General features: G+C 33.1%; 2 protein-coding genes across 2 annotated transcripts; one reads left to right on the top strand and one right to left on the bottom strand.

The window, feature by feature from the left end:
- The first annotated feature begins 9,108 nt into the window (after positions 1-9,108).
- On the top strand, positions 9,109-18,713 carry LOC134707992 (probable serine/threonine-protein kinase DDB_G0282963). The gene is made up of 2 exons (XM_063568197.1): positions 9,109-9,245; positions 13,585-18,713. The coding sequence occupies exons 1-2, from the start codon at positions 9,185-9,187 to the stop codon at positions 17,475-17,477; spliced, it is 3,954 nt and encodes a 1,317-aa protein (XP_063424267.1). The 5' UTR covers positions 9,109-9,184; the 3' UTR covers positions 17,478-18,713.
- A 6,520-nt stretch (positions 18,714-25,233) lies between these two features.
- Positions 25,234-26,341, bottom strand: LOC134707991 (transmembrane protein 45B-like). The gene has a single exon (XM_063568196.1). The coding sequence runs from the start codon at positions 26,165-26,167 to the stop codon at positions 25,373-25,375; it is 795 nt and encodes a 264-aa protein (XP_063424266.1). The 5' UTR covers positions 26,168-26,341; the 3' UTR covers positions 25,234-25,372.
- Positions 26,342-27,224: the final 883 nt, after the last annotated feature.

The following is a 27,224-nucleotide window of genomic DNA, read 5'->3' as shown; positions in this document are numbered from 1 at the left end:
TGAAGAGTAATTAGCAGTGTCTGCACCTATTGCACCGTCGTTATGCTGAAGATATTTTCAATAACAGACTGAGTATGATGTATAGATATTTATTCTGTGTCCATTAATTATCTGTTGAATTGGTCAAAATGTGCCATAACAATGTTTTCATTTTTTTTAACCTGATGGGAGTCGCATAAAATTCCATTATATTGACAACGGCGTTTGCACCAAACAAATATACCTTCAAAAATTGAAGTACAGCAGTTGTTTTGTCTTCGTCTTTTCCGACCTTTCTTTATACTTATGTATATAATTCATCATTTAAAAATTTTACAAAAATTCACAAAATAACATTTCAAATGCTATCATACAATTTAGCTATTTTTTAAGACATGACTGAAGTTGTACCAATTGTACTCCTTAACTGACGCAAGATGTTACATTTCGGATACATTTTTTACATAAAGTTAATACATCTACGGGAGTAACCAGTTTCACAGTATTTATGAAGACCCTCTTTCACTGCGGACAGAATTTTAGTCAATCTAATGGACAATTCTTTAGTTGAACACGAAGATGAGCCAGCAATAAACCGTTGTTTGTACGGAATTTTATGAGGCTTTGGTATCCAATAAAAACAAGGTAAGTCCTCCGATTTGGTGTTCAATGTAATGTTTATCGAAGCCATGAAGGACTTATGATTTGCTAAAATCTCATCCATGTCAAATGATATGTCTTTGTATGTGGGATTACCTGAGTGCTCCTTTATACCCAATTCTTTTACAAGAAATTCGTAGTAGTACGATTTACATACAAAGACAATATTATTTGAAGCTTTGTCCACAGGAACAACAACATACTTATCATGAAGAGTTGATAGACATTTTATGGCCTCTTTGTCTCTGAAAACGGACTTTGGTCGATCGTTCACACAGTTTTTCAACTTGTGAATGGGACGTTTTATCAGAGACCTGATAGTTTTTACCCATTCTGACAAAGTGTCCAGTTCAACTTCTTCTCACATAGCACATGCTCTGGCGTAGTCCTCAATGGAATCCATAATTATTTTGAAGTTATGGTTCCAATTGATGTGTTGGGGTTCTTTCGGAGATTTTCATGTTGAATTATGTTAAGATACCAAGTTATAATATGACCAGATGGGCTGTAACTATAAGGCGAGTGGGAACAGTCACATGTCGTAGGTATTTTTCGGTATTGTTCTAAGTCAAGGTCCTGCAATGCTTATTTATAGTTAAATATTTTCGGTACAATGGTTTTGGTGTAACTGTGGGATACAATAGGAACAGACTGATTTTGAAAATAAATAGGAATTTTAGATGTTACCTCCTTGTTATGTAAAGTAAAGGCAACAGTAGTATACCGCTGTTCAAAACTCATAAATCCATGGACAAAAAACTAAATCGGGGCAACAAACTAAAACCGAAGGAAACGCATCAAATATAAGAGGAGAACAACTACACAACACAAAAATGTAGCACACACAGAAACGGACCAAGCATCAGACAAAATCCCACGAGATTAACAAATATAACATCAAAACCAAATACATGAATTTGGGATAGACAAGTAGCGTGGCACGTCTTATCGCAATATGAATTTACACTAAAAAATTATGTAGTAGGTTGCAGATATTGATTGCATCAATTCCTCTTTTGGCAAAATCAGCAGGAAGGAATTTCCCCTTTTCCTCATGTAAAGCTTCCAATCTTACTGGTTTGAAAATTAAGACGGAAAAGAGCTACATCACAAATAATACTGACTAGTCGTATATTGCAGAAAATGTATTGGTGTCTCCTTGGGATCTTACTATAAATATAAAACCAAACGGAAAACAATTAACTTGTGGCCACGATGTTATGACACAAACATAAGGTGTCAATATTTTTTTTGTACACCAGATCCGGATTTCGACAATAAATGTCTCTTCAGTGATGTCAGGGATCGAAACAGTATTTGAAAGGCCATATAAAATTTACCCTCATTTTTAGATAGACTCTTCACATAGATAGTATTTCACATCCAATTTTTTTATGGAAATATTCTTTATAAAGCACAAAAATGTCAGTATTCTCCTCAGAAACTAACAAAACCTTTAAATAGACTTATTAGAAGGGGATATAGTTACGATACTGTTGTCAGGTCATTAAAGATTGCATATTTTGGCTTTAATATTGATTCACTGATAGGGTCTTTGCATCGGAACTAAACACATTAATTTCTAAAAAAAACAGTTGTTGGCATGACACGGGTTATGTTCTTCTCATATATTTTATGATAGTATGATACTAAACCCCTAATGGGAGAGGGATTGTGCCTGATATTCATATGATGAAGACATAATCTTTCAATCAGTTTAATTGAGGTCTGGAGCTGGCATGTCAGTTAACTGCTAGTAGTCTGTTGTTATTTATGTATTATTGTCATTTTATTTATTTTCTTTTGTTACATCTTTTGACATCGGACTCGGACTTCTCTTGAACTGAATTTTAATGTGCGTATTGTTATTCTTTTACTTTTCTACATTGGCTAGAGGTATAGGGGAGGGTTGAGATCATATAAACATGTTTAACCCCGCCGCAATGTTGCGCCTGTCCCAAGTCAGGAGCCTCTGGCCTTTGTTAGTCTTGTATGATTTTAAATTTTAGTTTCTTGTGTATAATTCGGAGTTTAGTATGACGTCCATTATCACTGTATTATTATGCATATTTTTAGGGGCCAGCTGAAGGACACCTACGGGTGCGGGAATTCTCGCTACATTGAAGACCCATTGGTTGCCTTCGGCTGTTATCTGCTCTATGGTCGAGTGGTTGTCGCTTTGACATATTCACCATTTCCTTTCTCAATTTTATCTTGAATTTGATGAGTCAATAAAGGATGAACGGATCATATAAACTGGAGGGAAAATATGAAACAAGCCCAAACGAAAAAATATAAACAAGTCTTAATTGAAAACTACGTTCAAACCTATGATTGCGTTGGATAAAAACCGCAATTTTTATACGTGTGCATGTAAAAAAAATACGTTGTATATATATTCCAGTTTTCCCTCCGGTTTATATCATCCATTCATCCTATTGACTCTTATAATTCAAGAGACTATCTAAAAATTAGGGTAAATTGTATATGGCCTTCCAAATACCGTTTCGATCCCTAACATCACTGAAGAGACATTTATTGTCAAAATCCAAATCTGGTGGACAACTTCTGTTTAGTATTCAATTTATAGTAAGATTCATTTTGTTACATCTTGTGATAAATTTTATTTGGCAATCGCCAATGGTAGTCAGCAGGGTTTGAGAACATCAGTTGTTCGACCTTTTAGTCAAATGCGTTTTGTTTAAATATACTTTTTCACTTTTTTGGTCTTTTGGAAAATGTTGTTTGTGCTGTATTTAGACCCTTCTACAACGAAATTTGTTCTACATGCACACGTATAAAAATTGCGGCTTTTATCCAACGCAATCATAGGTTTGAACGTAGTTTTAAATTTAGAATTGTTTATATTTTTTCGTTTGTGATTGTTTCATATTTTCCCTCTGGTTAATATGATCCGTTCATCCTTTATTGACTCTTAAAATTCAAGAGTCTATCTAAAAAGGAGGGTACATTTTATATGGCCTTTCAAATACCGTTTCGATCCCTGACATCACTGAAGAGACATTTATTGTCGACATCGGGATCTGGTGTACAAAAAAATATTGACACCTTATGTTTGTAGCATAACATCGTGGCCACAAGTTAATTGTTTTCTGTTGAGTATTAAATTTATATTAAAATCCATTTTGTTACATGTTGTGATCAATTTTATGTGGCAATCGCCAATGGCAGTCAGCAGGGTTAAGAACATCAGTTGTTTGACCTGTTAGTCAAATGCGTTTTGTTTAAATATACTTTTTCACTTTTTTGGTCTTTTGGAAAATGTTGTTTGTGCTGTATTTAGACCCTTCTACAACGAAATTTGTTTGACATGCACACGTATAAAAATTGCGGTTTTTATCCAACACAATCATAGTTTTGAACGTAGTTTTCTATTTGGACTTGTATAATAAAATTGAGAATGGAAATGGGGAATGTGTCAAAGAGACAACAACCTACCAAATAAAAAAAACAACAGCAGAAGGAAGGTCACCAACAGGTCTTCAATGTAGCGAGAAATTCCCGCACCCGGAGGCGTCCTTCAGCTGGCCCCTAAACAAATATATACTAGTTCAGTGATAATGAACGCCATACTAATTTCCAAATTGTACACAAGAAACTAAAATTAAAATAATACAAGACTAACAAAGGCCAGAGGCTCCTGACTTGGGACAGGCGCAAAAATGCGGCGGGGTTAAACATATTTGTGAGATCTCAACCCTACTAGTACCCCTATACCTCTAACAAGTGTAGAAAAGTAAACGCATAACAATACGCACATTAAAATTCAGTTCAAGAGAAGTCCGAGTCTGATGTCAGAAGATGTAACCAAAGAAAATAAACAAAATGACAATAATACATAAATAGCAACAGACTTCTAGCAGTTAACTGACATGCCAGCTCCAGAGTTCAATTAAACTGACTGAAAGATTATGATTTCATCATATGAACATCAGGCACAATCCTTCCCGTTAGGGGTTTAGTATCATACCATCATAACATATATGAGAAGAACATAACCCGTGTCATGCCAACAACTGTTTTTAGAATAAATGTGTTTAGTTCCGACGCAAAGACCTTATCAGTGACTCAATATTTGTGCTTTATAGAAAATATTTCCTTAAAAAATTGGATGTGAAATACCTGAACGTATAAGATGTATGCATGTTGAGCTATATTTACGAATGATGTCTTTATACCGATGATAAAATTTAGTAAATGTTTTGACTAGTTTGTGATATCGAAAACCCTGGTGTAATAATTTTTCAGTAATACATAAATTTCTCTCGTTAAAATCTAAAACATTGTTACATACACGAACGAATCGTACAAGTTGATATATATGAACACCGTAAGATGGTGACAAGGGAACGTCACCATCTAAAAACGGATAATTAATGAAAGGAATTAAAAAAATCATCCCTTTTATCATAAATATTAGTATTCAGCTTTCCGTTAGTGATATAGATATCAAGATCGAGGAAAGGGCAGTGGTCATTGTTATTATTAGCTTTATTTAAAGTAAGTTCAGCAGGATAAAAATTTCATTAATATACATACTGAAGTCGTCATTATTGAGAGCCAAAATATCATCCAAATATCTAAAAGAATTATTAAATTTGTTTATCATATGGTGTTTTGATGGGTCTTTGCTTATTTTTGTCATAAATTGTAACTCATAACAATACAAAAAGAGGTCCGCAATAAGTGGTGCACAGTTAGTCCTTATTGTAATTCCGATAATCTGACGATATACGGAATCCCCAAAGCGAACAAAAATGTTATCTAGTAAAAATTCAAGGGCATATATAGTATCAAAGCATGTACAATTAACATAGTTTTTTTTTTATTGCTACTAAAAATCACATAAAAGAGTTTGAACATATATATTCACATTCTGATTTTTTGAATGCCCATTTAATTAGGTGTGTGAATTTTTTCTTAATGAGAATGTGAGGCAATATGGTATACAGGATAGAAAAATCAAAACTGAACAGATTCAAAATCACCAATATAAGCATGCAATTTATCAAGTACTTCCAACGAGTTCTTGACACTCCATATATACCAGTTGATACGATATTCCAGGGATTGCATTTCCTTTCATAAATACCATGATGGAGAGTTGATGATTTAAAATCAAGAGTTATAAGTGGCAGAGTTGAGTTCCTCCCTTCGTGAATATGACGGTAGCTATCACGAGTTGGTTGACCAATATAGAATACCGGTATCTGTTTTACAGATAACCTTAGATATGTACAAAATGATATTACTAAAATCCTATCCACTTTTCTGTGAATGTGACCTTCTTGTTACAGGGTGTCTTCTTATATGCACAACATCACGGGTGATATTTGTGGAGCAGGATCCGATTACCCTTCCGGAGCATCTGAGATCGCTTTTACGTGGTGGTCGTGTTGCTAAGTCTCAGTTTTCTATGTTGTGATTTGTGTACAGTTACTCTTTCTATTTGTTTAACCATGACGTTGCCAGTTTATTTTGTACTCATGAGTTTGAATGTCCCTCGGCATCTTTTGCCAATATTATACACCAAATTTACAAATTCAGCTGATTAATACCTCTTTATTTGATGAAACAAGATAGGCTTTATCCTTTCAGATTGCATTTTTCCACCATCAAAATGTATACAAAATAAATTAACATTATATTATAGACAAGGCAATGATTATATTTTATAAAAATGAATGTGCATAAATGCATTGTTGATCGTACATTAATCTACAAAACAAAATTATGAATTAAAGGATGAATGTCATCCACAGCAATAAATGTCACTTTCTCAATGATTCGGATGCACGCAATTTATAGGTGTTCTTTTCATTTACAATGAGAGAAATAGTTTATCTATTTGTTAAAATTGGTCATTGTATATTGCTTCAATACACAAATATTTTTAAAGTATGCCTTATAGTTATCAAAGGGACGATGCTTCAAATTTGAAAAATTTCGTCTACATTAGACTCGACAGTGATGATCAGATCTAAATTGTTAGAAAGCCAAACAAGTATAAAGAAAAGGATTGATGACCCGAAAATCCAAAAAATTGTACCAAATACGACTAACGTAATCTTTGCCTGGTATAAGAAAACCATTTACACTTTTCCATTCATAAAATATTATAGGAATGTATTTTAATTATGATTTTTATAATCCCACCAAAAAGGTTATTTGAAGAATAAGTATGTTCAGAGGTGACAATCGAGAGAAAAAAATGAAAATGTTTTTTCTTTACACGATGCTTAAGGGACATTAGGGTCGAATACGACAAAAAAGTAAGGTCTTCCAAACGTTTATGAACGCGTAATATACTAAACGACTTTAGAAACACAACACTGGATTAGTTTTTGGTTATTTTTGAATGAATGTGTCACCGTCAAAAGCAATAACTGCCTGTTAAATACGCCAAAATGATTGTCAAAAAGGTCAACAAATTCTGTCTGACATGTTTTGGTATCCGTTTTACACCTTCTGATTTTGCATTTGTTCAACCCATTAATTGGTTTTAGCAATTAAGCGGTTGGAACTTGAGTGCGTTACAAGTTTTCCTTCAGTCGATTTTTTTGCAATTCAGTTGATAGGAAACATTTATGACATGAATCTGTACGCAATTGCACACGGCAATTTGATTAGCAGTTGACGTTGCGGCCGTAAACATGTCTGGCACATGACATTGCATAATCAAATTCTGTTGACGTTTCATTGTCACTACACGTTGATCTGTTCATCGATGGCCAGTAACAAATCTTGTCTACTTGTATCGTTATCGGAAGGACAGTAAGACGAGTTTCTGGCGTCATACAGTATTGTTGCAGCACGTTTATGTTTTCGTGTTAGCAGTATTCGTAAGGGCTTATTCAGTTTTTTATTTCTCAGTCTTGGCAATATGGCGATGTAACATTTTTCAACTGATTTAAGTGAGGCAAATGAATGAAAGAACTGATTTACACAGCAAAACAAACTGAAACAATCTTTCATGTGTCCAAAATTTCGCTTTAAGTAATTCGTGCGACTTCAAAAATTCGGTATGTTCGATAACCACAGGTAAGTCAGATTTTGATTTTTTGTAAAGAGAAAGAAGTATGATGAGCATGAAAAGTTGTTGTAATAGAATCGAACAAGATTTAGTAAAAAAAAAATCAACAGAATGAGTGTTGCGTTTTTAAAGTCGTTCAGTATATTATGATAAGTAGCTATAAGCCGTCATTTTGGTTAAAATGTCATCTATAAGCTAAAAAAGATTGCTAATGTAGTTCTGGCTTGACATTTGATAATATAACCAAATCGAATCCGCATCCATGTCACCTTTACTTTTTATTTAATGAGATGCGTTGCGCATGTGTTCTGACAGCATGTGGTAAGTATTTTATTCATTTGTAACCGGAGAGCTCGTATCTACTCTACAAATTCATATCGTCACCACCGGGATTCGAACTCGGTCGTCTGCATGACAGTCAGTGCATTAACCCACTGAGCCAAATAATCGATTCCCTACTCAGTTGATTAAGACTGGCTTTATATGTTCTAATTGTACTGAGGGGAAGCAACCACACTACACTATTCCCCCACCACAAGAGTATCATATCTTTACATATGACTCTAAACAACACAAACCCTGGCTATACTCTAGATAACCATCGTGGGTTTTTTAGTCGGGCGCCAAATGTAACCGGAGAGCACGTATCTACTCTACAATTCATATCGTCACCACCGGAATTCGAACCCCGGTCGTCTGCATGACAGTTAGTGCATTAACCCACTGAGCCAAAGAATCGATTCCCAAGCTCAGTTGATTAAGACTGGTTTTATATGTTCTACCTGTATTGAGGGGAAGCAACCCCGCTACACATTAAAAACAAAAGCATGTCCAAATGAAACAAATGGTTACGTTAGGAGTAACAATTTTGTTGTCTGATATAGCTCACAAAAGATCATTCTTATACAGATAAAACAATGATTTACATATACATATAATCAAACAGACCATGAACAAACATCATCATACGATTTCACGTTGTTAATTGTCTTTCAATGTATATGTTCATTTATGTTTATATTGGGTTATATATGACCAACGATAGTCTTCAGATGTGATCGCGATAGATAATTAGATGGCGTCTACATTAATTATAAAATACGCACGAAACACTGAAATACTATAGCGAATTTGTGTATTGTTTATTTTTATTTTGTTGTATATTTTACTTTTTTGGTAATTTGAGTAATACATCTAAGTTAGTCATAAATCAGATAGGTTAATTTGGATCATTTTGGTGAACATGAATTTGACAGCTAATCACGAAACTGCTGCAGTTTTCACATATAATTTGAATACTTTAAATTATGTAAAATATAGATGTCTATTTGCTAATTGTATAGCTACACTAGATATTTGATTAAAATTAATTACACACATGTTGTAGTACATGTAGCTAGTACGTGAATTGAATTTATAAGTCTTGACTAAATGTTCATCATCTTAATTATTATAAGCAATTAAATACCTTGCTTTTACCTACTTTAAACAATGGACATTTGGATTTATTTGTGTTACTTGTCTGTGATTTTAATTCAAATAAGTCATGAACGTAAGTCTATTTTTTCATTGTGGAATCAATATTATCTTGTGCATCATATTCACTTTAATCACGTAGAATTCATACAAATTAATATAATTTCATGAAAAATTATATATTCACATATTTTATAATATGTCATAACATTCCTAAATTTCTATTATTCATTTTAAACGTAGCAAACAAACTATACACATATTTTGTGTACGGAATTAAAGCAATTTGTTATGTACATTTCATGTTATAATGGAGTCGAAGTCTTGTAATTGAACTCCATAAAGGAGCGATTCGGAAACCTTTAAGATCACGACATAGCAGTTGGAGGTAACTCGATTTTTTAGCATTATTGGTCACAAGCGTACGCAATCTTGTGCAATATGTTAAAAACGTACTAAAAATGAAAATCCATCCATCCCCTATTGAAGTGACATTATTATCAGTTTTTGCACAATGACATTTTGATAGTTTTGTAGATTCAGAAACAAGTTTGAATTTAAAGATGAGTAACGGGCAAGTAGAAAATAACAAACCATTGAAAGTTTTTGAACTCAAATTGTAGTTTAACTTTAGCAAATCTATCGCAAGCTTTTAAATGTGTAATTTGGATTATATAACTATCACAGCCATCGGACAATTTGTCATCAGATATAAAAAAAAAATTGTGACTTGAATGTACAGTTGTTTCATTGGCACTAACACCACATCTTTTTTATAGACAATTAATCAAAGAAACGTGTTATGTAAAACGGTTCCAATTTCTGCATCCGTTAACATTTTCTTGTATGAGAACGAACGTGTATGAATAATCAAAATCATCGTGAGGAGGCACAAAACATCTTAAGCATAGTGTGAAAATCAAGATGTTTTATAGCAATATTATTTCAAAAACTCCAATCAGTATAAATGAAAGCACCGCTGTTCGAAAGTAATAAATCGATTGAGGGTTACACACTAAAACCGATGGAAACACATCAACAATAAGACAAAACAAATAGAAACGAAATATAAGATAACAACTGCCATTTTTCTGATTTGGAAAAAGATGGTGGGTTGAACCTGGGTTTTGTTAGCTATCCAAACCTGGCGCATTTATGGAAATGTTAAATATAACACTAAAATAACAACACTACGTGACAGGAATACAGAACAAACAAATGCAAGAACATTCAGGACAGAGCAGTACACAAATAAACAATACAATAGTACATTTCGACATGCTAACCACAGACTACAAACGAAAACGTAAAAAAAGGACAGCACACAAAAAAAGCACAACAGAACCACGAACTGTCTGTCACTCGACTTGATCATAAGTCGCGCGTTTTTACCTAGTTTTTTTTAATAGAGAAGAATGTTGTTGTTTTTTGTTAGAAATGTTCGTTGAACTAACATGCTGGTTGTAGTTGCCTTTAAAAATTAGTCAATAATATTTATAAGATAAGGAGATGTGATATGATAACCAACAGAGTCCGAATGAAGCGGATTAACTATACTATAAGTCACTGACGTCAAACTGAATACAAGTCCTGTTTAAAGAGGGCTAATGGGGAACAGACTTTTTTCCGCGTAACCATTACGATGATACAGGGATAATCAAAGTGTAAGGCGGGTTATTCTTAAGTGTGTATAAAAAGATTTTCTCACAAGGTTAGAGTAGTTCAAATAAGTCGTAGTTATCATAAAACGTGTATGTAAAATATCGTTTGAATCTTTTTGTAAATGACAGCTGTCATTTAACCTGTCAAAGACACAGCAAAAGTATAAAAGATATAGTCAAAACATTTTCGCCTTTTTTATGTATCGTATTAAAATTGAAAACGCTTAATTTATTCTAAAAAAAATTAATGTCAAAATGTTATGACAGGGAGAAAACATAAACTGTTTTTTCATATGTCAAATGTTTTAAAATTGACTACATTACATTATCTCATACGGATTTCAACTCGAATGTATTAGAAATAGAATGGGTAAATAGGCATTTGATACTAATTCTAGAAGAAGAGGACGGCTTTTTGATTTCTTTTTTAACAATTACGTTGCTATACAGTTGGACAGTTGTCGTACTGTAAATTGTTGTACACACGAGCAAGTTAGCGTACCCTAGACGTATTAGGCTTTCATCGATATTCTTTATAAAACATATTTTTGGAAGAAAATTTCAGTAAATATGATGTCATACTATCATAATATTAGTCATGAAAAAGAATGAAAAACAGTTGAATATCTGACCAGCGGTACGTCGGAGGGCGATTGACAGTTTTGACGTGTTCCACAAAACCTTGTTTTTGTATGCTACTTGTTGATATAAAAAAGTAAAGCTCTATCTATCCAAAATAGTTTCACGGACGTTCACATAATCAGAACAGTAGAAACTGTTTAGATTGAAGGATGCATACCTTGTTTATTTTTTCTCTTTTTCCTTCAGCGCTTCGTTGCTATTCAAATTCCGGTGAAATGATACATTGGTTTTGAATCTTGGACAGTGGTGTAACAGTAAAACATAAGAAAAAGATAAATCTAGTTGGAAAGGGCCTATCTTATCCGATTGATACAAAGTACAGAACAACAAATCACACACATGAACATTGAAAATAAACAGTACAGATCTGAGAATACTCACAGTTAATGAATGCTAGGTTAAAGCCAATATCAACATGAATGAATATGAATGAATACTAGCCGGATTAGAAAATAATAAAATTATAATCTCTTAAAATATAATTTTCTGAAATATGAATGACAATTTGATAACGCCATATTGTATCAAACAAAAACGTTTACGAATTTTTCGACATTCTCCAATGAGAAGATTTAGCTTACTGTATTTTGAACGTTTTCTTCTTGTCTCGTTACGCAATGGGTGCCTATTGTACGACGTAATTAGTGCTAATATTAAAAGATTAGGTTCTGGTATGGAGGTGCATGATTTTGATGACATAGGAAATCGCTGCATACAAGTCATATGTTCTTTTTCTCGACTCTTTTTAAAAGAGGTAAATTTCTTTTGTTTTATTCATTATATTCCCCAGTGTAACGGTACAACAAAACTTGCAAACCCAATCGCTATATCTATAGAAGAATTTAATAAAGGTTTTAATGAATATGTGGTAAGTTGTGATATATAAACAACGTACAATTGTGCAAGAGAACTTCCCCTTCATAAAAAAGTAACAAGTTAACAATAGGGAACGAAAAATCGGCTTTAACTATTAAATTATCTCGACACACCTCCAGTAAGTATTAGCATATTTATCTTTTTCGTTAGATTATTGTGATACCGTGAATGTGCCGTACTCACGCATTTCCTTCCAAAACAGATTCAGGTCTAGTGTCTGAGCATTTTTATTTCTCTCTTTAATTCCAGTATCATTAGATATGCTCATGCAATAAAAAAAAATCTGCTCGGATCTATTTTCATGATATTAATGCAAAACCCCTTTATTATTCAGGGAATTGTGAAATTCATCGTTTTTTTTCATGAATTTCGCACATTAATCATGGGGTTTTGTGATAACGTGAGGAATAATGGTGTTTATGATAAGACATATTTTCTGTAATTGGAAGTTTGTTCTTCAAATATTTTTGTACATAAAATCAATATAGTTCGTAAGTTATCTACGTACAATTCTAATCGGTATTATGAAAAGTAAAATCACAAAAATACTGAACTCCGAGTAAAATTCAAAAGAAAAGTCTTAAGTCAAAATTCAAAACCTCAAACACATCAAACACATCAAACAAATGGATAACAACTGTCATATTCCTAACTTGGTACAGGCATTTTCTTATGTAGAAAATGGTGAATTGAACCTGGTTTTATAGCAAGCTAAACCTCTCAGTTGTATGACGGTCGCAATAAATTCCATTATATTGACAAAAATGCGTGAACAAAACAGACACAATAGGTAAATATGTCAAAAATAGAGGTACAGCAGTCAACATTGTGTTATAATCTTACTCCAAATAAAAACAAACTAATGTAACAAAGAAGTACAAAAAGGCATACATCAAATTGAACAACCTCGTTTTGCTTTGTTATTTTACGATTTTATTTATATATGTAAATCCACCTCTAAAGGATGGAAAGATTTTAAGTACAGGGACCGAATCCTTAACCTTACAAACACATGGTTAGATTAACATTCTCTTTGACGTAGAATCGCGCGTTGGTCGTCACACAGGTAGAAATAAATTATGTTGTCGGTCAATATATGACGAAAGGCATAATTACAGATTCACGTCAAATGGAATTCACAAAAAAAAATCAGTGGTAACAGTCAAGTAAAAAGTTTTAAGTACTGGAATGACTGGCATAACAACATATGAGAATTGAGTTTTTTTTCTATTTTAGTTCCAGTACGCAATAATACTAGACGTGCAACGAGAAGGCCATTTATAGAGCGCAAACCTGGAAATTTAGAAAAAATTCTGAAGTCTCAAAACGAACTGAGCAAAAGACAGTTTCGACCACGTGTACGCACTGCAAAGAAACTAAGAATCAGAAACGGTATCAAAAATGCGAACGGAATAATAATAGATGATATCAATGAAATGAAAAGTAAAAAGAATGAATTATTTCCTGCATCAAATGGAAAATTGCTTTTAAATGGTGCTAATAATAAAAATATGGAAATGTTCCATCGAGTATCTGAATCAAGCAAATCAAATGGGCTGATATCTCCTACCGTTGTTAACAAAGCATTTAAGACTGTGTCAGACAGAGGAAATTCCGTAAGCAATGCAGTAATGATTGTACCAAAGAGAGAAAGTGTCCTAAACAATTCAGTAAACACTCTTTCTGTTTCAATTAAAGGTAGTTCCATAAACAATGCAATTTTAAACAGAAAAAGTTTTATAAACAGAGCATTAAATCCTGTTACAACTAGAGGTACGCCCGTAAACAATGCAGTTAACACTGCATCAAAGACAGGAAGTTCCGTTAACAGAGCAGTAAATAATGTAACAATTATGCATAGTCGTGTTAATAATGAAGTCAAAACACCATCTACGACGAAAAATATCGTGAACAGAGCAGTAAATACTGTAACAGTAAGGAGTAGTCGTGTAAATAATGAAGGCAAAACACCATCTACGACGAGAAATTCCGTAAACAGAGCAGTAAATACTGTAACAGTTAGGGGAAGTCCCGTAAGCAATGAAGTCAAAACTCCATCAAAAACTGTAACAGTAAGGCGTAGTCGTGTAAACAATGAAGTCATAACTCCATCAACGACGGGAAATTCCGTAAACAGAACAGTAAATACTGTTACAGTAAAGCGTAATCGTGTAAACAATGAAGTCATAACTCCATCAACAACGGGAAATTCCGTAAACAGAACAGTAAATACTGTTACAGTAAGGCGTTATCGTGTAAACAATGAAGTCAAACCTCCATCAACGGCGGGAAATTCCGTACACAGAGCAGTAAATACTGTAACGGTAAGGCGAAGTCGTGTAAACAATAAAGTCATAACTCCATCAAAGACGGCAAATTCCTTAAACAGAGCAGTAAATACTGTTACAGTAAGGCGTAATCGTGTAAACAATGAAGTCATAACTCCATCACCGACGGGAAATTCCGTGAACAGAGCAGTAAATACTGTAACAGTAAGGCGAAGTCGTGTAAACAATAAAGTGATAACTCCATCAAAGACGTCAAATTCCGTAAACAGAGCAGTAAATACTGTTACAGTAAGGCGTAATCGTGTAAACAATAAAGTCATAACTCCATCGAAGACGGCAAATTCCGTAAACAGAGCAGTAAATACTGTTACAGTGAGGCGTAATCGTGTAAACAATGAAGTCATAACTCCATCACCGACGGGAAATTCCGTAAACAGAGCAGTAAATACTGTAACAGTAAGGCGAATTCGTGTAAACAATGAAGTCATAACTCCATCAAAGACTGGGAATTCCGTAAACAGAGCAGTAAATACTATTGCAGTTAGTGGTAGTCCTGAAAACAATGCAGTAAAGATTATTCCAAACAGAGGTAGAACCGTCAACAAGGTAGTAAACATTGTATCTGAGAAGGGAAGTTCCTTTAACCGTGCAACAAACCCTGTAAAAGTAAGTGGTAGTCCTGTAAACAATGCAGTAAAAACTGCATCAAATACGAGAAATTCCGTACGCAGTGCAGTTAAAACTATAGCCGTTAGTGGTAGTGTCGGAAACAATGCAGTAAAAATTGCATCAAAGACCAGAAATACCGTAAACAGACCAATAAATACTGTAACAGTTAGGGGCAGTCCCAGAAACAATGCAGTAAAGATTGTTCCAAACAGAGGTAGAACCGTCAACAAGGTAGTAAACATTGTATCAGAGAAGATAACTTCCATTAACCGTGCAGCAAACCCTGTAAAAGTAAGTGGCAGTCCTGTAGAAAATGCAGTAAAAACTGTATCAAAGACAAGAAATTCCCTTCTCAGTGCAGATAATACTATAACTGTTAGTGGTAATCCCGGAAACAATGCAGTAAAAATTATACCAAACAGCGGTAATGATGCAAACAAGGCAGTATATATTTTATCAGAGATGGTTAATACCGTTAAAAGTGCAGCAAATCCTATAACAACTAGAGCTAGTCCAGTAAACAATGCATTAAATATTGTACCAAATGGAGGTAATATTATAAACAATGCATTAAACATTGTACCAAACGCCGGGAGTTCGAAAAACAATGCATTAAACATTGTACTAAGTGGAGGGAGTTCCGTAAGCAATGATAATAATAATAACAATAATGATAATAAGGCAGTATTTAATAAGTTGTCTGAATCGCAAATTCCAGATGTGTCTAAATCTTTTTCGAATACTGCCGCTGTGGTACAGATAGAATCACCACGAGAGAGCCCTTTAACGAATAATGATAATCAAATAACAAAATCTGACGGAAATGAAGAGAATGATTTTGGTATCGATTTGACTGATCAATTGAAAAATAGAGTTGAATTTTTAGGTGAAAGTACAAATGAAAGAACAAGTAATAATGCTGTGCTGACGGGTACAGATAGTGGTAATGTTAGAACTGATCAAATGGAAAATAGATTTGAGTTTTTAGATGAAAGTGCAAATGAGAGAACAAGTGGAAATACTATGCTGACGGGTACAGATAATGATATCGATAGAACTGATCAAATGGAAAATAAAGTTGAATTTTTAAGTGAAAGTGCAAATGCAAAAACAAGTGGGAACACTGAGCAGAAGGATACAGGTGGTGAACAGGACAATACGGAAGAGGTAGATTTTAGCCCTATTACATCAATACTACATCGGCGGAGAATGACAACTAGACAAAATAATCATGAGGAAGACGATTCAGACGCGAGGCAATTAAGACCTAACATACTAAGAAAAGCGGCATTGAAATCGAAACGCCGCCCCCAGTTCAATAGCGCAACTAACCCAAATAATACTACAGATACACAGTTAAGCGCAACTAAAGAAACTAGTTCTACAGCTACACAGTTAAGTGCAAGTAAACGAAATAATCACAAAGTTTCACAATTGAACGCAATTAAAACACCACTTCAATTGAAAAAGTGGTCTCATTTTGATTCCGACAGTAGCGATTGGGAAAGTTCAGACAAGGGTCATTGGGAAAGTGATGAAGATTTAACATCTGAACAAAATAGGAAATCGAAAAGTAATGTAATATTGTCAAAGCTAAAATTACCTAACCGTATACCATATCAAATGAAAACAAATAATACAAAGCAAAACAAAACTGAGGGGAAATCCTTTACAAAAGGGGTAGACTACTCTGATGAATCGACTTATGAAGACAGTGCTGATTGTGATTCGTCAGATAGCAGTGAATGCGGTTATAGTTCTGAAACCTATGTTACCTCAGACTCTGCTTCTTCTGAAAATATTCGTATTTCACAACCAGTGCGTAAAGTAGTAATTAAACAAAAGACAATTAAAACAGTTAACAAGGAACCAGAAGATTATGCCACGTATGAATATACTGATAATAATGATTATACATGGGACAGTAAGGAGTACTACGATTATGATTCATCGGATGGTCATGGTTCTAAAGGCATCAAGGATGTCAGAGTAATGCATAAAAAGCAAACAGATATAGATGTTTTAAATCGAAAAGTGAATCCTTATGAAGACAGCAGTGACGATTTTTACGAGAATTTGAGTTACGACAACAATTATAGCGATGGATCTTATAGTGCTGATTATCAGGAGTATTATTCAGACTCAAGTAATTGGGAATATTATGATGACTGAAAGTTTATTCATAGGAAAAGTGTTTTTTTTTTTTAGAAAAGTGATATCATTAGTATTTTGACACGCAAAGTTTAAGCTTCTATTATTTTAAGATCAAGGGAGATGTAAATGGGCTACACAACTTATTCTGCTATAATTTTGCATACAATCTTGGCTTGTTGAACATCGAAAAAGATGCATTTTTCTACAATATATAGTTCTAAAGAAAAACATTTGACGTAGAAATCAGAGATTAATGAGTTTACGACAAATTTAAGAAGGATTGTTGCCGATTATTATGTGGTTTCATTACAAATGTTATCATACTCTGAAAAAAAATCAATCAGTAAAATTTCATAATTGCATAATGTTTTCGATTTTCAGTTATACTTTACACGAGCCAAAATTGTATGCAAAATTTAAGCAAATCTGTAACATAGCCCATTTATTTTTCATTAATCTTTTTAAAACTGTCGTTTAATACAGAGTGTCAATCGAGAAAAGGTATACAAAACTGCAAATGCCGTGAGGTCGTCGCAAGTTTAAAAATTGTGTTTAATACATTGTGATTTTTTTCTGGTTTTCAGTATTAAAACATTTTTCAAGTAAAAGTGGAAAGTCTGTCTCAATCAGTTGATGTTAAAATCATAACTGAGAAACGTACTTCATTGCCTACTTTTACAAATCGATAGCGTGCGACAATTTTGACCAAACTACTGCACACTTTTCTTTTGACTTGACAACTTACACCATGTTTTCTCTATAAATATATCTGAAAAGCCTAGAATGAGGAAAAATCTACTTGAGGATTCATTGACTAGGAATATTATGATACAATAGTTATCAAAGGTTATCAAAGGTACCAGGATAATAATTTAGTAAGCCAGACTCGCGTTTCGTCTACATAAGACTCACAAAACCGTTGATGTACTTGATGCACATAACATTATAAGATAGCTGACAAACACATAATTAATTACATTGCATTTAACATTAATAGCGTGTAATTAAGGTAAAGTAATAAACACTGTCACTGGAGAGACACAAACGAATTTTTTTAACTAGACTAACTTTCAAGTCAAGAAAATGACAGTTGTTATCATTTCGTTTGATTTTCCCATTTGCTTATGGACTTTCCATTTAAAATTTTCCTCGGAGTTCAATATTTTTGTTATTTTACTTTTACAGTGCTAATTGTACCAAGTCAGGAATATGACAGTTGTTATCCATTCTTTTGATGCGTTTGGTCTTTTGGTTTTGCCAAAAATGTATTATATGTATTGTCACTGATAAATAAACCAGAATGAAATTAGACTACGAAATATCCTAGGCCACTTTTGAACAACATTCAGGTAAATAATTACTGCTTGCAAACAGGTATTCCATCAATGACGCCATGTTATCGGTAGCTTTGTTAGTACCAACACCATGTTGTCCAATCCATTGCCAGGATCTTAACCTTGAATGGTCTAAACATGTATGGAAGATAAAAAAAAAATCACAAAAATACTGAACACCGAGGAAAATTCAAAATAAAAAGTCCCTAATCAAATAGCAAAAATAAAATGATAACACGCATCAAACAAATGAACAACAACTGGCATATTCCTGACTTGGTACAGGCATTTTAAAATGTAGAAAATGGTAGATTGAACCTGGTTTTACAGCGCTAAACCTCTCACTTGCAAGACAGTCGCATAAGATTCTATTTTATTTACAACGGTGCGTGAACACAACAGACATAATATGTAAACTAGTCAAATATGGGTACAGCAGCCATCACTGTGTCACAATCTCAAAATAAAAATATATTTAACAAAAAGCACAAAAAAATCTATCTAATTTAAAAACCACATGCCTTGCTCCGTGTGTTTGAAGTTATAAAATTTAAACGTTCCATAGGAAGAAATGTGATATAATTTTGTCGTTCAAAGTATTTTCAAAAAAAAATCACATCGGAAATTGTCGTACACAGGGTTAAAAAATCAAAAGTATGTTAGAACTTATTGCAGAAACAGACCGACATATAAAATTATCCAGAAGTTCTTTAGAATTTTTGAGAATCCACATATGGTTAATACCACTACGCGAGTAAAATAATTTTGTCGTTCAAAGTATTTTCAACTTTAAAATAGAACAATAACATAATGACATATAATAGAACAATAAAATAATGACATATAATAGAACAATAACATAATGACATATAATAGAACAATAACATATTGACATATAATAGAACAATAACATAATGACATATAATAGAACAATAACACATTGGTGGGAACTTTAAAAGTACAGAGTCACGTCAAATGAACCTAAGAAACACAAAAAGTCGCACATACAAAACACACCAGCAAAAATGAAAGATAATACAAACACATTGACGGGATGTATAAGAATAAGAATAAGAACACTTTTAATAATCCAATTATATACCCTCGCGGGTTTTAAATTTCATACAATGATTACAATGATCTGTGTTATATAAAAAGGCAACAGTAGAATACCGCTGTTCAAAAATCATAGATCCATAACCAAAAAACAAAATCGGGGTAACAAACTAAAACTGAGGGAAACGCATTAAATATAACAGAAGAAAAACGACACAACATTTAAATGTAATACACACAGAAACGGACTAAGCATTAGACAAAATCCCATGAGAATAACAAACACAACACCAAAACCAAATACATGAACCAAGGATAGATAAGTACCGTGACACATTGTATAGCAATGTGAATTCAAACTCAAAAATAAGAGAAAACAAACGACGCAACGGAAACACAACGTTAAAATGCAACACACACAGAAACGAACTATAATATAACAATGGCCATATTCCTGACTTGATAACAATGAAATGATAAAATAAAATATCGATGAGTACCTAGCCACATCAAATGGATATCACAGTAAACAGACCAAACAGTAAAAGTAATATTAATAATAGAACAAAGACAAATGAAAAACAATATAACACATTGTTAAGATGATAAACGATGTAAGTACGCAAAATCTATATATCAAGACCATCATGTATTATTTATGAAGTTAATACGGAATATGTATCAACAAGGTCTTGGTACCTACCTATGAACTTTTTTAGAAAAAGGACAAGACGTTCTTTGACATACCCTAGGTTCGTCAACTTTCTGCTCAGACACTGGTGACGTTTTACAAAGTCTGAGTATGAGCTGCAAGCTCTTGGATATGGAATAAATTGGGAAATGTATGTACCACATGCAGTGAAGTTGGTATATTGCTACTAAGGTGGGGAAAATTGATAATTTCAAAATTATAATCGTCTCGTTTGTCATAGATTCTGGTACTCAGATGACTTCCTATGTCAAGTTTTAGGTATAAGTCTAAAATTGAGGCGGAGGAAGCCATGTTTGTTGTTTCTTTAATTTCTAGTTTCTGCTGATATATTAATGGTACCCAATTAAAAAAGTTCGGACTGTTAATGGAAAGAATATCATCAATATATCTGAAAGTGAAATTGAATAATCTGGCTTCCTTGATCTTCTTGTTTTTGACAAGTGTCTATATGAAAATAAGAAAAGGTCGGCAAGGAGAGGCGCGTAGTTCGTTTCCATAGGAATGCCGACAATTTGTTGAAAAAGTATACTTCCAAATTTAACAAATATGTAGTAGGTAAGAACTCCATCATTTGATCACTGGTTTCTCTGTGTAGCATGTTTACCCTTTTGTTCAATTTTAACAAAATATTCCTTATGATATCCTAAAGAAATATTTTATAGCGTAGTCTACTATTTTCATGTTGAAAGGCATTTCGAATTATTTCTTTCAGGCGATTTTTCAATTTTACATGGTGAACGGTGGTATCAGGGTTGAAAAATCAAAAGTTTTGATAGAACTAGTTTCAGAAAAAGACCGAGATTTAAAATATGAATATACCTCTGTTTGCCTTTGAGTTGATATGTTTACCTTCTACATACTAGTAGTTAACATTAAAATCTTGAATGGAGACATAGCCAAAGAACGCTTGTATGTTTAAAGGACAACAGATGCATACCAGTGTGTAACAATGTCATTGCCTAAGTGATAGTCGTGTCATGCTTTTTTTTTTAACTGTTTTCATTTTTATCTGTGTCCAGACAATTGAAGTTTACGCAACGCAAACTATCAAAAACCAAAGTATGCCCAAAAAAGATTCAGTTACTGCTCCACGAAAGTACATTCCATGGTTCCAATGGCCATCTTTGAATTATTATTGTAAACGGTCAATCAATTCATAATGTCGTCCGTTGAATAACAAGTTATAACTGGCCCCAAAATCACTAGTGTAAAACAATTCATACAGAAAAATCAACGGTCTAATCTTAAATTTATCTAAAAAAAAAAAAACGAGAAAGATTTATGAACTAAACAAACAAACGACAACCATTGAACAACAGGCTCCTGATTATCTGTTTGTCTATTTTTCCTGCAAGTTATGGCTTTAAGTTAGATTTCGACTGGTCACTAATTATGAGTTTGAATGTCCATCCGGTATGCTTTGCCTCTTTTTTAGCATTCCAAACTTTTATTTTCGACTGTTTGATATAAAGGTTATTGACGGAAATGATTAGTTAAATAGAGGACACACGTGTTTACCTGTTCAACCACATGGCAGACTTAGTGTTAGTCGTGTTGTGCTTATCAATTTTTTTCAATTCAATCTTGTAATAGTATACAAGTCTGAAGAAAATTGATGACTGAGCAACACAAACATTGTCAAAATTCTAAATATATAAAGCCAACATATGATTCCACACAACATTAAAAAAGATAGTTTAACTGTTATCCGGAAGTTAAGTTTAAAATCATTCTTGTTAACTTTGATTGCTTGATTGATTGATTGAATGATTGATTGATTGATTGATGTTGTTTAACGTCCTGTGACACATATTGATTGATTGATTGATTGATTGATTGTTGTTGTTTAACGTCCTGTGACACATATTGATTGATTGATTGATGTTGTTTAACGTCCTGTGACACATATTGATTGATTGATTGATTGATTGATGTTGTTTAACGTCCTGTGACACATATTGATTGATTGATTGATTGATTGATGTTGTTTAACGTCCTGTGACACATATTGATTGATTGATTGATTGATTGATGTTGTTTAACGTCCTGCGACACATTTTGATTGATTGATAAAATTGATTGTTGTTGTTTAACGTCCTGTGATATTTGGACAACCAATATAAAATAAGAATATACTGGAAGGGATAGACATGTTGCCTTGTAAGTGACGCAACAGACTACCTACAGACTCCTCACAAAGTTATTAACGTGCAGAGAGCGGACGTGGCACTCCCGCTACACGAGGCATTGTCCTCATTCGGATCGGACGTGGCTGTGTACTTGTCCATTCCGTACAGTCAAACGGACACCCAACTTAGGAGGTCACAAGAAGACTAGAATGACCATATCTCTATTCTCCATAGCATTGATTAGAATGAAAAGTTAATAGATTAATTAAAAGCCTTCTGTGTAGTTCCATTTTTCTGTCTCTCCTTAGGAACACAACTGGTACAAATAGACCTCTGGTTTCAGGGTTAATAATGAAGTAGACAAATAGTCAGACCTCTGGTAACAGGGTTAATAACAAAGTAGACAAATAGACTATTTGAACGAGTAAGATTTTACATGGAGCATTTTACAGAATTCACATTAGTATACATGCAATTTATATATCAAGTAAATTGGAGGAAATTGAAATTCGATCTTCATATTTTACTGGTAAAATTAACTTGTTGAATAGATCATATTTGCCCACAATTTCGTTTTGACAAGTGTTAAAAATGAAGTAACGAAAATCTCTTTAATATAAATTCTGCGAATTTTATTTTAAAATTTCTGCTTGTTTTGACACAAAATCACAATGTTCTTGTTATATGCCATGAAACAATTATAACAGGGTATTGCCGTGAACAAGATTTCTATCTAGTATATAAGTACAAAATGGTCCGTCTCTTTTAATCGGTATTTGTGTGGTGTTTTAAAAAGAACTTTTATAGTTATTACTTTATAAATCATTGGTTTGAATAAATACTACATATTTAAAAAAAAAAAATTAAAAAAAATCAAAGCTCTGGTCATAAATATATGTAAATATAATAAAAGTAATTCGTCGTGAGTTTATCGGGAAAAAATAAGATATATGTGTATGTTTACTTCAGTTTACAGTGGTACCTGTGTACCTGAGATTTAATAATGCATTTCTTATTATTCTAACGGTTTAGTTTCCAAATGGTAGTGTTTATATAAAAGTACAAAGGTGGTATTTATAGAAGTTAATTTCGTGTCAATTAGTCTTAGTTTTCAGGTGATAAAATATTTAAACATAATATGTTATTATATACCGCGTCATCTATTTATCATGTTTATATACGAAGTGAAGGCAAACATGTACCAACACAGTTTCAAATTATTGAATATTTTAAACGAATATCACTTGTAAGGGAAAGTAACATGTGTTGGTATTTACATACTATAGATATATATCCGATATAATGATTCCCTCTTAAGTAAGTTTAACTTGTCAATCAGTATCATTACAATTTAAATAGATAGGATTCCCACATAAAAAGAATGCATTGTTTGTCTCTATGGACAGTAATATTATTTGACATGTAAAGAATGACAAGTATTTGTCAACTTTTATCCTGCAATCCTATATAAATACAAGTGTAAATGCAGATAACACAAAGGCATACGTCCAGCAGATACGTCTACACGTATTCACTTAAAAAATGAGAGAGAGAAAAAAACATGCACAAAGTTAGGATGGAGATATGATGATCTTAAGCCACCTACTTAGGTGTCCTAAAGTTAGGACGGAAAATGTGATATATCCCAAGTTAAGAGAGCTTCGATAACACGACTTAGAACACAAACTTGTCATAAGATGGTCTTAGGACACGTCCTTATCCTAAGATAGCTTCGAGAACACCACCCCTGGTTTATATATCCTGCTGTAAGGATCGTCGTCCCTTCTGATAAATTTTATATGTGCCAACACTGTACATATATATTGTATATTCATTTGACATAAGATGTAACGGCCTTCAAAACTGATGAATTGAAATAGTATTCTACGTCTTTTCTTTCGCAATTGCCAATGGAAAAATTTGGCAGATGCACAAAAACAAATTGTCACAAGTTTTTGACCCTTTGGAATAATTTGAAAAGCAGCGGTATATTGAAAATGCTTATTTAAAATTGGATCGGAACTTGAATGTATGCAATCTACAACAGGATCTAGTCTTAGACTTGATTACGTCAATATGGAGACCTTATGTATACAACAAGTGAACTTAATTAAAGATCCTGGTTACATTAGATGCAATATAGGCATTACAGTTGGTTGCCTTACATTCCATTTAGTGAGCAAGGTGACTGACCACGTTACTTATCCACAGACATGGCTCGCTAAATACCCTCTAATGTGTATACGAGTATGTCACTTGTATACTTTTGGTGTCGTGTTTTGTAGACATGTTTTTCTCTTCCTCTTTTTATTTCTTTTTTGTAGCTCTGTGGGTGTTGTCGCTTTTATTTCGACTTACGATTTTGATTGTACTGTTTGATATTTGCAATCTCTTTGTTTTTGTAACATCAGCAATTATCTCGGCATTTATTCCATATTAACTGGCTTACAAGGACAGGGTGGTCTTAAACAAACCATACTTTTCATGTAAAGAAGATACTGATACACATCGGCATATTGTGTGGTTCCGGAGTCGAAACATAATTTAACAAAGATATTTTCTTTATTTAATACTTTAGATATATAATATCCATGTTTTTTTTAACTAATTTTAAAACATAAATTATGAATATAATATATTTGCAAATTTCAATAGTTTTAAAACTTTTCACCGGTTATTATTTTACAAAAGACTTTGCAAACTGGACTTATCCTCTTCATTTTTATGATATAAATGTCTATGGTAACAAGCCACAAAAAATCCTATTCCAAGCATTATAAATAGTACTATGACACAATGCCATGTAAAATATAAAGGAATCATCATTAACTGAAAATCGTCTTCCGGGTTCAATGGCGGTGCGTCAGAATAAGGACTATATAATATAAACCCTATTTGCCAAAACCACATTCCTTGTACGAAAAAGAAGTATGACTTAGTCAAAGCAGCCAACACATTATGTCGATATTTCATTTCCAAAATGACTGCGATAACAGTGAACACAATGGCGTAAATTAACAGAGTATGTAGTCTTGTATCTAATGCATTTCTCCCATGCAGATGAAAATTGAATAAAATTCCTTCAACACCCACTGACAGAATAAAAACCGTGTAGTCAATGTCTTTGGGTATTAGACATTTGTAATGAATTAATATATCCAACACTGCACCTATTCCAAACACACAAAACATTGTTGAATGTTGTGCATTTCCAGGAAAAATAAAATGCTCATTACCTTCATCAAATCCGGTAAAAATTTCTCCACATATTCCAATACTTGCCAGAGTTATTTTCATAATTGGTTCAAATAACTGAATCTTAAATTTCCCACAAGAAAGAGGAAACGTGAGTGTTGATGTAAATTGTGCATTACGTTTAAGGCAAGTATAGTACCGGTCAAACTGGCATACTGTCCACCAGACGGCAAAAACAATAAAAAACGATCCTGGTATAGCATGTCCACTAAATGTACCCATTCGGTCTAAATATTGACAACACTGCTCCTACGACTTAGGATTTAAATGTGAACTAATCTTGTGATATATGCTGTTCATACTTTAATCATACGGTGAGGTATTTGATTCGCAATCGAATATTATAATAAAGGTATACAAATGAAATGTAATGAGTTTTCCATTTAAATGAAGAATAAACGTAAAAACGTGATAAAAGTTACGGTGAATTGTTTGATTAAGATAAAATATAAATATTAATATAATTTATTCCCCCATTACATGGCCTCGGCAAAGTGTATATATATCGAGTTTGTTTATTACAAAAACCAATTGATTTACAACTAAATTTAAAACCTTTAAATGGCATTCCTTTTGAAACATTCAAAGTTTAAGTCACGTGTTGGTCTCAATTGATTAACTTATCTAACTGTTGCAATCAAAAATCAAATCATATTAACTGTTGACATCGCATTACTTTAAACCAAGGACAAAGACCACAAACTAAGATCAGCTTAAACATGTTGAAATTACTACAGGTTAACCAACTGTGAACAAAATACTATCTGTGGCGTAGGAGTAGAGTGAACAGGGGGACGGGGTGGTAGGGGCAAACTCATGAACGTGACAGGTTGAATTAAGTAACAGAAACAAATTTAAAAATCCGGAAAATTAATACAGAAAACAATAAAATACAAGTATATCTTAATAGTTCAGAACCTCTTTCATATCAATATTTTGTTTGCCAAAATGTCAGTAAAAGTATATATTTGCATATTGGCTACCGCTATAGTATTATTAATTTCATAAATTTTAGTAGGTTTCAACGTGTTAGATGCATGGTTTTGAAAAAGCTGTTTGTATTTTGTATTTCTCAAATGGTTCTAAGTCAAATTGTATTCCAAAAGGGGAAACCAATTTGGAGATGAATTACTTGCTTGGTAAGATCTTAAAAAAATAAATAACTTTGCACAAATCCTTGGCCAAAATAAATTTCCTGAAACACGAAATGCAGAAAACTAAAAACTGCAAATATTTTTTGGCTTCGTTGAAGTTAATAATGAATATATGTTTCATTGAG

This window comes from Mytilus trossulus, chromosome 2 (assembly GCF_036588685.1).
Source record: "Mytilus trossulus isolate FHL-02 chromosome 2, PNRI_Mtr1.1.1.hap1, whole genome shotgun sequence".
In the NCBI taxonomy this organism is placed as follows: domain Eukaryota; kingdom Metazoa; phylum Mollusca; class Bivalvia; order Mytilida; family Mytilidae; genus Mytilus; species Mytilus trossulus.
This window is presented reverse-complemented; position numbering and strand designations above follow the sequence as displayed.

Excerpts from the sequence above, each read along its gene's own strand:
- LOC134707992 (XM_063568197.1), top strand. The coding sequence starts at position 9,185 with ATGGACATTTGGATTTATTTGTGTTACTTGTCTGTGATTTTAATTCAA. Across the intron at positions 9,246-13,584 it reads AATTCAAATAAGTCATGAAC|TTCCAGTACGCAATAATACT; the intron begins GTAAGTCTATTT and ends TTTCTATTTTAG.
- LOC134707991 (XM_063568196.1), bottom strand. The coding sequence starts at position 26,167 with ATGGGTACATTTAGTGGACATGCTATACCAGGATCGTTTTTTATTGTT.